This window comes from Meleagris gallopavo, chromosome 3, assembly GCF_000146605.3.
Source record: "Meleagris gallopavo isolate NT-WF06-2002-E0010 breed Aviagen turkey brand Nicholas breeding stock chromosome 3, Turkey_5.1, whole genome shotgun sequence".
In the NCBI taxonomy this organism is placed as follows: Eukaryota; Metazoa; Chordata; class Aves; order Galliformes; family Phasianidae; genus Meleagris; species Meleagris gallopavo.
Genome location: NC_015013.2, coordinates 71,826,066 through 71,838,972, shown reverse-complemented (window position 1 = coordinate 71,838,972; position 12,907 = coordinate 71,826,066). Strand labels below are relative to the sequence as shown.

Here is a 12,907-nt window from a genome sequence, read left to right as displayed (position 1 = left end):
ATTGCAAGTTCCTTAAAGGAGATTATGCCAGTCTGATTAAGTGACCAGTAAGTAACAAACATGACTGATTGCAAATTTAAAAGCAACATCTATTTTTCTTCTGTTAGAATAAGAGTTTTCTTAGACTTCTCTTCCCCCTCAGATTCCTTTTCCCTTCCCCTTATTTGCTTACCTGAGCAATGTTAAGCATACTATCATAACTTTCCTCACACCTATAGTTTTAATAGTAACATTAACCTGAAGAATTTTTCCCTTATAAACATTTCCTGTATTCCATGCGTTGCTTAAAAGCAGCATCTGCCATTTAAGACAGCACTCCATAATATTGAATTGAATAATTTCAATGCACATTTCCAAGGGAAAAAGAGTAATGTGTAGTCAAAGTCATGGATATGTAATTCTTTTGTTAGCAGATCAGTTATTAACAAGATGGCAATTTTGATTGTAATTTCTGCAATTTCAATGAGTTTTAATGCTCAAAGAAAAAAAGAACAACAAAAACTGGACAGCCTGTAACCATGAGCTACAATTCACTCTGTAAGTTGGAAAGCAAAGGAACCAGGACATCAACTTCTGAATTTATTCCTCCATGAATAAAACAAAGGTGAGAGATTCCTTTTAATGTGAGCTTTAGGCTACCAGCACTGGGCTTCATTAGCAAAGAAGCTAAAAGGAATTAACCATTTATAGCCCAGAGAAAATCAAAGCAGAATGTCATTTTGATAAACATTAAAGCCTATCAATCCCCAGGAAGCACCATATCGGGCTGCTGAGGACTTCTGAGTTGCCACAGCAGCCCCAATGGAGAAGAGCCAAGGGGCTTTAGGGAAAAGCCACACCAGAGCCCCAGCCCGTGCTGAGAGCTGTGCATGTAGCACAGCACCCGCAGCCTGGCATGGGACCACAGCTGCCCAGCAACACCTTCTCGCAGCCAGAGCATTGCCAGAAATGCATCCAGGAAGGGGAGAACAAAAGGGAAGCAGAACTGGAGCCCAACCAACGCTAGGAAGTCTCGGTGTAAGAGAAGCACATTCAGCTGCCCATTTCTTCTGAGTAGCATTGCGGGAAGAGGGCTGTCTACATCAGCTGAGTTTTTAGACTGATAAAACTGAATCAATGTTTATAACTCAGATTATAACGTAACAGAGAGGATAATGGATGTGCAGGAGAGAAAAAAAAAAATATATGAGTGGTGAAACAGAGCTGCAACTTTACCATTCCTTCTGCTTGTTAGCAGATGCAGGAGGAACCAGGCAAGCATAATATTTGACAGCCTGTGTAATTACAACAGATGTCTGTGTTGGCTAAAGTGTCCTGGATGTTAGGTGTAGAGGAGGAATCTGAAATGTATAGATGAAAACAGCTTCTTAATATCAATTTGCTTACAGAGAAGGAGACATTTTATCTGGTGTTAAATATTTATGGATATATTTCCAGCAATATTCATTGTAGCCTAAAAGAAAATTCAAATCTACTACCTTAAGCAAAGTGGGCTTCAAAAAACTGGATGTCAGACTGTACAAATAAAGTATTAGTTTAGGCATGGTAGACTTTATTTTGGCACTTTAACAAATGCTTTATTTTACAGCAGTGGCACAGCATTTGCCAGAAATTTTCTTTTCTTGGCACAGTTATTTCAAGCAGTTATTTTACTAATTGAATTTCACTAAATATTGCACAATAAGATATACCTGTTAAATTCTTACCCTGTTTTTACTTGTTGAACTTGTATGGCTTTGAAAAACTTGCCAGTAAGTATAAGTAATTTAAAAAGCAATATATTAAATATTTTAGCACAGGATAGCATTTGTTTGTTTCTAAATGACCACTGAACTTGGGACAGCGACAAATACAAGTGACGCAACTCTTATCTGAAGAGCTCGCAGCTCTTATTTACAACACGTTGCCATTTCTGAGAATGAGAAGCAGTTCAGCTTGACATCCTGAACATCTAACTCTGGAAATTTCAAAATCAAAAGAGCGGAGGTTAACAGAGCAGAAGACGAAGCCACTTGTCTGTGACAAAGCGTAATATAGGGAGGCAGACTATCGTCTTCTCCACATGTCCCTCTCTCCGACACCTATCTGCGATCTAAGTAACAGAGCCTTTTATCTTCTACTTGGAATATTTCTTTCTTCTCTTATGAAGATGTTCCACTCGTCTCAACTCTTCTGCTGGAGTCCGAGCAGAATAAAACAAATGTCTCCAAAAGGCCAGGGAAAAAAAAAAGAAACAACAAATCAAGAACTGATATACACAATAAATGAAACCAGGTACTCCTTTGGATTTTACAGTACTGAAAGCAACATTTGCAGGAAGAACAGGTCTGTGTCAATACTGCCATTAAATATAACACAAAGGCCAAATGACTCATGACTCGTGCACCAGATGTAACGCTTATACATTCCAGGCTTTCTCTGCCGCTTCAGCAGTAAATCTGGTCTGAGGATCAGCCTTATCAACAGCCTTTTTGGTTTGGTTTCGGGTGGATTTTGAAGACCTACTCGACGAACGTGGTGACATTAAAACATAACCACTGCAGACATAGAACGGAAAACGTACAAAAGTATATCACAATGGAATTTTCAGTATTAGGCCACATGATTTATTCAGTAGTGTTTATGTTCCCAAATTACAATTACGTCTATCCATGTAAGACTACAAAAGTTACCATTAGAATTGTCTGTGCTTATAAAATACCAACATTTTCTTTTACTGTTATATACTCATTAACACCAGTCTGCGACAAGTTACATATAATCATAGGCACTTCAAAGGCTTTAAAAGACGTTTACAACTTAAATGCATTTTTAAAGAACAAAAATTTAAACCCCTACGTGTACCTTCAAATTGCAATTAACAAATACAGTGGCCATAGAAATCTGCAGCAACTTCTCAAAATACTGTTAGAGTCTTTGGGTTTGCTTAGGTTTGTCAGTAGCTTACTTCAAATCTTCCTTACAGGAGATTTTAGTAAGAACACGACTATACAGTTTGTAGTAATAATCCAATTTTACACATTAATTTGCTGTTACAAATCTCACTGAAGCTACAGGTACGCTGAGAAACAATGCAAAGTGTAAAATTGATATTCCGACACTTAAATTTATACAAAGTGGAGGTTAGAGTTTACATAGCTGAAAAATTACATTTACACTAAAAGTTACTGTTATCTGAATTATCTGAAGACAAATTGCACCATGACAACTACAAAAAGGCTTTTTTTTTTTTGAAACAGATAAATTAATGAAATAAAAACTAACTCGTAAGATCAATCTGAGACATGCTGACAAAAATTAAACAACTTTCATTGACTCATAGGATAAAACAATCATTTTCATTATTTTATATTTATGCATAAAGTTTTAAAAATGATTCGGTGAACATCAATGGTTTTTATAAAATAATGCTTTGCCACTGTTATTCACAGAACACTGCAAATGTTAAGTTTTAATTTTACATTTTTAAAGGAATACGTGAAAAGTTTTAAATACAATGGGATTTTATCATAAAGGTGCCGTGATGGCTCTTTAATGAAAAAAAAAAAGATCTTCATTATTCTATGCAAAAGCTTTATTTAAAAAAGTTCAGTGATCTCATAAATAGAGACACTAAATAGGAATTTTATGCATAAAACTCCTTAGTAGGTGCCTTCTGATAGGCAGCACTAGATGGTTTACGTTCACCAAGGTCGTAACTGCCTTCATCCTTCTTTCTCATGCGATATACCAGCAGCAGGATGAGGAAGATTGCAAACAGAAATCCAATAACTCCGCCAGCAATAACAGCTGTAAGCAAAGAAAAAGAAATTCATAATGTGCCAGAAGAATGGGTCTGGAACCACCTCTCTTTTTCATCTTGCACAACGAGCATGCCATTATTTTCAAATTGCATAAAAGGGCTCCCATTCTGCAACTGTCTTGAGCATGAGCAGCCTGATATATATTCTGAGAAAGCCTGTTTATTTGAATGAAGGGAATCATTTAGGAGTGCATTTCACCTGCAAGCAAGTGATCCAGCAACCCAGAGTTCTAAATAAATTATCAAAACTTGACTAATAAAACTGCTAATACTGCCAGAACGTAAAGCTGTATTCATTTTTAATACTAACATTTAAAAGCTTTTCAAACTGATTCTCAAGCAGTTGACATTTTCAGGCTTAAAAGAACTACTTTGTTGCACCAGCTAAGAAATGCATTATCCTACTTCTCCACGTGCTCACTCAGTGACTCCTAACTGAATTCCCTATTGACGAGTAATAGGAGAGAACATTTCATGGAGCTGTAGTAGAGACACTACATTCACCACGTAGAGTGTAGAAAGTAACAACTCCAGCTGGACTAGAAGAGCAAACCCACGTGTTTCTGCTGATGTGCACATTAATGGTGTTTCATGTTTCGGTGCTCTGGGGGAGATTAAGTACAAAACTGTGTGACTTAACACTCCCACCCATGGCTCCCAACAACCCCTCCTGGGACAGAGGGAAAAGGTATACTTGTAAAGCCATTAAAAAAGAAAGAAAGGAAAGAAGAAAAAAATCACATGAATCACATGTAGAAAAGCCACTGGAATAAAATTGGAAGCCAGCCTTTTCCTCCCGAGTCATACACAGATACGGGCCCTTTACATCCCAATGATGGTGCTCTCCCATCCCTCTCCACTCACCCATCCCTGCTGTGAGCTCCTCTCTATCTGTATCAGACCACGCTGTGCTCCTAGGAGAGTGGGTGTGAAATACTTTTCTGCACTACAAGCATCAATCCAAATTGTAACTCCTTTTCTGAGCTGTGGAAGCTCCAGATACTCAGTAGGGAGTATTCAATTTATGAGTGTCAAATCAATTAGCAACAGCTTTTGGTATTAAAGAAGATGCCAGTCTCAGTCTTATCAAATCAAAATCAAAAACAACTAGCTACTTCCCTACAAATGTGTCAGGAACCCATTTGATGAAAACACAGATGTTGAGTTTGTGCTATTTGATGCGAATGCCTTTTATGTTTTTTTTGTTTGTTTGTTTGTTTTTTTCTGGTGAGGTGGTGGACCTTGGCAAACTACCCTTACCTGCAAGAACTTCTGTCCTCTGGAAGAGGTTTTCTGAATGCTTTTCAGTGAACACATCAGTGTCATCCCCTGGCTCATTGCTCTTTTTCTTGGAATCCACATCGGGTCTTTCTTCCTTATCGATTTCTTCAGGTGACTGTGGCACAGAAAGAAAAACAACCCTCACAGACAGGATCACCACAGATCTGCATTGTCACTGCCAGCCACAGAACTGTGGCAGCCCCACAGGTGTGCTCCACAGTATTGACAGTCGCAACACGTGGGATGCTTTTTGACCACAGAAAGCTGCCCTAGATATTGAAAATGGAACTAATCCTCATCATGATGGAATGAAAATCTCTGTCCAAAGTTTTAAGAGCTCCCAAAAATATATATTTAGCAATCAGCTGGTAAGCACAGCCTGTGTATATAGGAATTACAGCTTCTGACTGAAATAATAATTCTGAAATTAACACATAAGATATGCTATATTCAGAACACTGCTGAGGATAACTGAGAAATTATTACCTGCAGTGACAGAGGAAAACATTGAAACGCTAAATGGAACCTAGGAAGTATTCAATCTACAGTCAAATCAAACAAAATTTTCCTTTCAGAAAGGAAGGCTTTTGAATAACTCTTTGAAAGATGTAAAAAAAGGTATGGTTCAGATTCAAACGTATTATAAGAAATTGTTTTCTATATTAAAAAAATATATATATGTTTTACACGTTTCTCTTCTTTCATGAGAAATCCAGATGTCATTACACAGACTTTCTAACAGAAAACTGAACAGCTCTGTATCCATTTAAACAGCTGCAGTAACATTTAATAAAAAATATACAGATTTTTTTTGAAATTCATATATAACAGCAAGGCAATAATGAGGTACAGCAGAACTATTTGGAACGGTGTTGCTCTCTACCCACGCACCTTTGTTTGTGCAGGCATCTTGGTCTGCATTTTCACTGTGGTGGTCTCAGCTCTAGATGCATCACTAGTTGTTGGTAACTTTGGAACTATTCTGGACGTCGTTGTCACTGCGCTATCCTCATCTTCCTCAGCACCTGAAGACAAAACAGATGACATTTCACTGACTTTGTAATAGGTCTGGAAGAGTTTCACTTTTTGTTACAACGCTGAGGGTAGAGTGCTTGTATGGCCCACCCTTGGCAAATGGCCTAGAAAACAATGCCTGTTAAAACTAAAACGTGAGCCCTAAATCACGAGGGGGATGTTCACCCCAACTGATCCCATTAAAGAGGAAGGGAATCATCAGCTGGATTGAACAGTGATCAGGAAATTACAAAGACATTTTTGAAACAGAAGGAGCAAGCCTGAAAAGAAGTATGAAAAAAAGCATGAATGCCTGTAACAAGGGATCGACTCTGGAATGGAAGCGGAGCTATTAGAGCTAGTATGACTCTGTTCCAGCAATCATCTCCAGCTCTCCTATGGCCACCATGGGGAGCAGCACCTTGGAGACACAGCAAGGGTATATGGGTAGGGGTCCTGCATGCCCAGACGAGGGGGCTTGCAGACTTCTGGGTCTGCAAGGGAGATGTGAGTGTGCACCCAAGTCTGCATATGTATGTGGGACACAGTGGGATCAGCTGCAGAAGGGGGTTGGAAATCTGTTGCTGCATAGTACTGTTTTGCAAGTGGCTGATACTGTGGTTATCAGCCATATGGCTGATACTAATCCTCAGTCTATAGTTCAGTGATTGCCAGTTAATTACATGCTATAAATCAGTCAATACACTTCTTCGGTGCTGATCTGACTTATGCACAGTTTTTCCCTGTGACAAACTGTTTCAATAACAACAACAAAAATCACTTCTCTAGAGCAAACCCATTAGACTCTTAAGTATAAAAAACCAAGCAGCTTCCATCTACAGAAATACTGCTATTTTATATATCAGTCACTAGGAATTCACATATTTTTAAACCTCACATAATTCAAAAGCCCTTTTCTTTTTAAATGCTAGGCTTTTTTTTTTTTTTTTTAAAGTAGGAACTAAAAAAATCCCTTCAGAAGACCTTACATTTCATTTCCTCCACATTCAAAGCTCTGCTGGAGTATGAAGGCTCCTTTATAATACGATAATGGATATGTCTAATAAATATCCTTTAGTGATACTAGAAGGGAGAAGACACAGACAATAGACTAAATTATTGCGAGGTCTGAGAGATGAAAATAATAGATCAATCCACTTCTCAGGAATCTCAATATGTGTTCTGCTCATTACAGACACCAGTTGCCCAAATAACTATTGGGTAATATGTCTAGCAAATGTTCTTAAAAGTAATTCCTAACAAATAGAAATATATTTTACAACAGAACAGCATGACTCAGTCATTCCAAACTGGCTTTTATCTTATTTTTCTAGAGAGAGAAAACAAGCTGAAAGATGAAGCACAAAAACAAGCTTTGAACTCATGATCAAGAATTATATATATCTGGCTTTGAAAGAAAGGGTATTAACAAGGCAATAACTATGACAACTCCTGTATGATAGAAAGGAAAAATTAAAATAATTAAAAAAGCAGCATATGAAAACTGCCAGCATAGAATAATGGAGAACCATCCAGAGATACCAAAATTACAATGCAACTGCTCAAAAAAGACCTCACAACAAGAACCAAGTGTTTCCAAAAATACGACTCAAAGATCAAAAAAAGAAAAAAACCAACAAAAAAAACAAAAAAACAATCCTGCTGCAAAACACAGGTGAGAAAAGATATCCAACAGGAACATTTTTTCTGTCTTTGCCTTAAGAACTTTCTGTGAGAAATAAAGAGTTCTATGGATAGTTCAGCCTGCTTTACCTTTCAAAGTTTTTGCAAATTACACAAGACATTCACAGTCACGGAAATTAAAATCTGATGATCAGATTAGAGATCTGATAAAGCAGACTTTGAGAGTATAAGAACTTCATTTTTTTTTTTTCCTCTTTCTGTGAAATGACAAATCTAATTTAATCCAAACCTTTAAATGCCACCTTTGCTTCAGGCAATAGTAGTGTCCGCCTGATAAAGCAGCAAAACTTACAGGTCTGAGCCTCTCTGGTTATGGAGGATGCAGGTCTTGGGTATTTCAACAACTGGTTGACTAATCTAGCCTTTGGCCTGGCCACTAGACTTGCACTACAGACCTCCTCTGTCTGTCTCAGAGTAGTCCCTGACAGTCCCCAAACTACTGAAGCTCCTGTCCTCTAAGTCTGACTCAGGTACTGTTTCAGACACATCCCCATAGCTCATGCCTTGTAATTAGTTTTATCTAGACAGGCCTCTGCTTGGCATTAGTGGGCCTACACAAGAGTAGGTACTTCTCTTCCTAAACAGACAGTAACATTATTAGAATTTCCTGTAAACAGGATTGAGAGATCAAAAAAACATTCTCCAGAACACAGGAGTAAAATTTTATACAGTATCATGTTCTCTAAAAGTTAAAAACAAAAAAAACCAAAAACAAACAAACAAAAAAAACCACCCACAACAAACACCCTCTCTCCACACATCCAACTAGGAAACAAAAATCTTACCGTGTTATGAATGTAGCTTCCAACTAGATTGTTAAGAAACGTACTAGGAAGTATAAGAGTTCACATTTTCCTCTCGAAAATCACTATCTCTTTAGAAGGTTTCTGGGACTGGTCAGCTTAGAGATAGTGCTGGGCATTAATTGCCTTAAGACTCTACAAGTGGATAGAGTCTTCTTAGTGAGAGCACCACAAGAACTCCACAGTAATTAAATCCATATCCATGTGGAGAGCAAAGAATTGAGATCTCCCTGCCATCACAATATCTTTTATCCACTGCAATTTCTTCAGGACTTCCAACTGTTATCTTCACAGTGATCACAGTAGTTCTAGATTGTGCTGTGGCATTGGAAATATCTAACAGCCCATAGTGATGTGCCTATGAGCTGCGCCATGAATAACAGCAGCACAGATAGATGCCCCTTCACACTCCTGTTGCTTGAGGAAACTTGCCAGCAAATCAAGACTGTGTCATCTTAAGTTACTGTATAAACCCAGAGTAGTTAGCACTCTTAATCTGCCAAGTAGCCAGTGATTAACTCTTCCTACCAAACACAGTCATTTCATACTATCTTTTGGCATCATGTTTGTTTGCTGTTGCACAACTTCCTCTAGAAGTACTGCCACCACAAGCAAGCCTGGCAAAAGGCAGGTACACACAGAACCATCATCTACCTCACATCTTCCATTTCTGTCATCAGTGTGGCACACACCTGACTGAAATACTTTCAGCTGGCTTATCTCACTCCAATTTGCATAAAAAACTTCTAGCCCAACTCTTCATCAACACAGCAGTGTTATACAATCAGGGATGACACCATGACCATATTAATGCTCTATCAGGGAACTGCAGCTGAAATAAACAGGGACTGTGCATGAATGTCCTATCTCTGTTAATTCTCACAGGAGGAAGGAAAAATATAACAACGCAAACTTGAAGAAAGAATAGAAGGAAGAGTCTTAACTATATTGGAGTACAAGATTGTGTCCAGCACAATAAAAGCACACTCGTAAACAAGATATATCAAAGTAGCTTTTTGTGCTAAAGGTCTTGGAGAAGCAGGCAGTCAGTGTTGTGAAGCATGATCAAGGCTGGTGTAGCAAGGGGATGGAAGAAGTCCTGGCTCCAATCCAACCCAAAAGGCACATGAAGTGGGAACTCAGGAAGTGGGGAAATGAATACTTGCTGCATTCCTTGCACCCAGTGAGAAAAAACACACTGGGAGACAGGATGCCACTCTCCTGGGGTGCTGCCAGGTGCATTGTCACCCAGGGCAGGAGCACTGAGAATTATTAGGCAGGGAGAGGAGAAGAAGGGGAAGCAGAAATCTGCACCAGATTCTGACATGGATTGCATAGACTTGTCTATCAAGAGTAACTTCACAGAAGACACAAGATTCAAATAGATACTTTGCCAATGAACTTGTAGATTAATCTAATAGAGATGATGCCTTTCCTGAATATAATGATACTCGTGCTGCAAGACCAGGGTTCAGTTAAGATCTTTCATGCCGGAGCTGAAAACAGAAGTAGTTACTAACATTTCAAGCTGTGTCTAAGGAGGAAATCTTTGAAACTAATTAAAGAGCATCCAAGGGATGGCAAGAAAGATGGTGAAGGGCCTACAGGGAAAGATGTATGAAGCAGCAGCTGAGGTCCCTGGTATGCTCAGCCCAGAGCAGTGAAGCTGAGGGGAGGCCTGATGGCGGCTGCAGCTCCTCACAGGGAGCGGAGGGGCAGCGCTGAGCTCCGCTCTGTGTGACAGCGACAGGGCCCGAGGGAACGGCATGGAGCTGCGTCAGGGGAGGGGCGGGTGGGGGTCAGGGACAGGGTCTGCACCAGAGGGCGGTGGGCATGGAACGGGCTGCCCAGGGCAGTGGGCACGGCCTGAGTGCCGGAGTTCAGGGAGCGTTTGGACAGATCTCAGACACGGGGTTGGAATTTGGGGTGGTCTTGCATAGAGCGACGAACTGGACTTGATTATCTCTGTGGGTCCCTTCCAATGTGGGATATTTTATGATTTTTATTATTGCTTTGTCTGAAGATGTACACTAAAAAGAGTTCTGGAAGAGTCCTCTCAGATTAAGGGATTACAAAAAGGAAACAATACACTCAATTCACTACAGATTTCCTGCTGTCAGTACGTGACCATAAGGATGCAGGCATGGCTCCATCAAAAACTGATGACCAAAATATTCGGACAAAACAGTTGGGTAAATTAATATGAAAGTACATAAAGAATAAACAGGCTATGAAACAAAGCCAAAATGAAGAAAGAAAAAAAAAAAAGGAAAAAAGAAGTAGAAAACTGTCACCTTTTTCAGTCTCTTCAGAAAAAGCCCTCAGCCAATTTTCAGTTAAAACGTGTCATGCTTATACTGACATTTGTCCACGTTAATGCTGCTTGCAAACCTGCAAGGGCAGTAACAGTGGTGCTGACAATTTCTGTTTATCTCCATAGGCCTGGTGGCAGCTAATAATTTTCATACCAAGGAAAGGAGTCAGCATGTTGTCATCTTGGATCTGTTTGCTTAGAGTAGAATTACATAGAAAGAAAAGCACTTGAGTAGGAAGTCTCTTGCAGCTAGGAACATTACCTCACTGAGTATCAAGTAGAGAGAGACACATTTAACACAGGATGAGGAAAATTCATCACTGCTACAACCAGAGGACTCTTTGTACCTTGAGTAGGCTGTGAGGATGAGAACGAGAAAAGGGAGCTTGCTGATTTGCTTTGTTTTTGAGATTATTATTTTTTTTTAATAAGTAAATAAATTAGGTTATACATTGCTCAGAAAAGTATTTGAAGCTGAGACTTCGTTCTTTGTTTAAAAGAATTAGCTTTTAGTACTGTCACGTGAAATCTCTGGAGGGGCACCTAGACAATCTCAGTCTACAGTGAGACTTTTTTTATTTACTTTCTCTTAGGTAAGGGGGAGCGACTGCCAAAGGCTGCATGAAGTACTCAGATTTCTTGGTATGAGTTATATACTCCATCTTCTATCCATGACTCAAGGCTGAACACAGGAAAAGGCAGAAGAGAAAGTAAAGTATTGCTGTGGGTGAGGTCTAGTGGTACATTCTGTTTCTGTTCTTTGGGCTCTACTTCTTCCGTTGAGATGGGTGAAGGAAGTCTGAAGTGTGCTCTTGTATAACTCTCATCTTCAAAAGAAGGACTGCATTTTGAATCATCCACGTTAGAAACAGCTCAAATGCCACAGAGAGATGAAAACAAAAGAAAACAGACTATTCTCCATACCACAGTTCACGGTCAACCTAACTCCTTTTCTGAGGCTTACAAAATAACCAGCATCTGAAGACATGACAGAATGAGATGTTGAATGAAAATGCAATTTTCTCAGAGATCAGAATTTCATTTAGATGGTCCTTGGAACTGTGAGAAACCATTGAATATTTTTTTTTCTTTTTTTTCCCCTCAAATCTAAAATTTTTCATCAGAGAAGTCTGCGCAGGTAGGTCTGTTTTAGCCTCTGATCACAGTGAAAGACCAAATTCATCCCATGAAAGGCTTAAAAAAATAATCCACAAATTATCACTCAGTTGCAAGTGGCCAATAGGCCTGAATTTGTCTGACACCAAAAATAAAACCTCTGATGACTTCATTTTTATGTATCTTTGAACCTCCAAAGAAAAGGAAAAACAAAAATCTACCTATGGGTTACAACAAAAAGCTATGGGTTACAACAGTAACAAAGACAAGGTGCTATAAAAGAAGAGCTCAACCTTTCAAAATTCACAGAGGTATGTATAAACAGATTACGAGATGTGCAGCAACAAACAAGCAAGTAACACTTGGTAAATAATGGAGATTTCCACAACAGCTCAGCAAATACTGACAGCAATAAGGAAACACCTCTTTCAGAACTGGCACACAATCCTGCATTTTACTGCTTGGAGTCTCCCAGTTAGTCTGAAAGACATTCTACAATGAGGTTTTCTAAAAGAAATTATTAATGAGGTTTCACTGTCAGTTTTTTGAAAAATTATGAACTAGCTACATGCATCTAATGAGAGTTTAAGTCTGAGAATTCAGTATGTTATGTTTATGAATTTATTTAGCTTCTATGTGGATATAATTACCTCAGAGAAAACTGTCACGTATTTGGCAGTTTCACACTTCTAAATTTAAAAGAAAAACAACAAAAAAAAATACACGGACACAATGTTTACATGAACCTGAAAGCATATGAGAGAAAATGAGATTGCTCCTGCTATGATTTCACACGGACTGCTAAATTAGCATTATGCCAAGTGAAAAGGAAGCTTTCTCTAATCCTAACTTCTAAACTCCAGAGAGATCTTA

At 38.9% G+C, this 12,907-nt stretch overlaps 1 protein-coding gene across 1 annotated transcript in view; it reads right to left on the bottom strand.

The window, feature by feature from the left end:
• Window positions 1-3,613: 3,613 nt before the first annotated feature.
• Window positions 3,614-12,907, bottom strand: part of SDC2 (syndecan 2) — a gene marked incomplete at its 5' end in the record, with an annotated part of 9,761 nt that continues 467 nt past the window's right edge. The window contains 3 exon segments of the mRNA NM_001303220.1: window positions 3,614-3,789; window positions 5,063-5,198; window positions 5,975-6,108. Of these exon segments, the coding sequence (NP_001290149.1) occupies window positions 3,626-3,789; window positions 5,063-5,198; window positions 5,975-6,108 (434 nt within the window).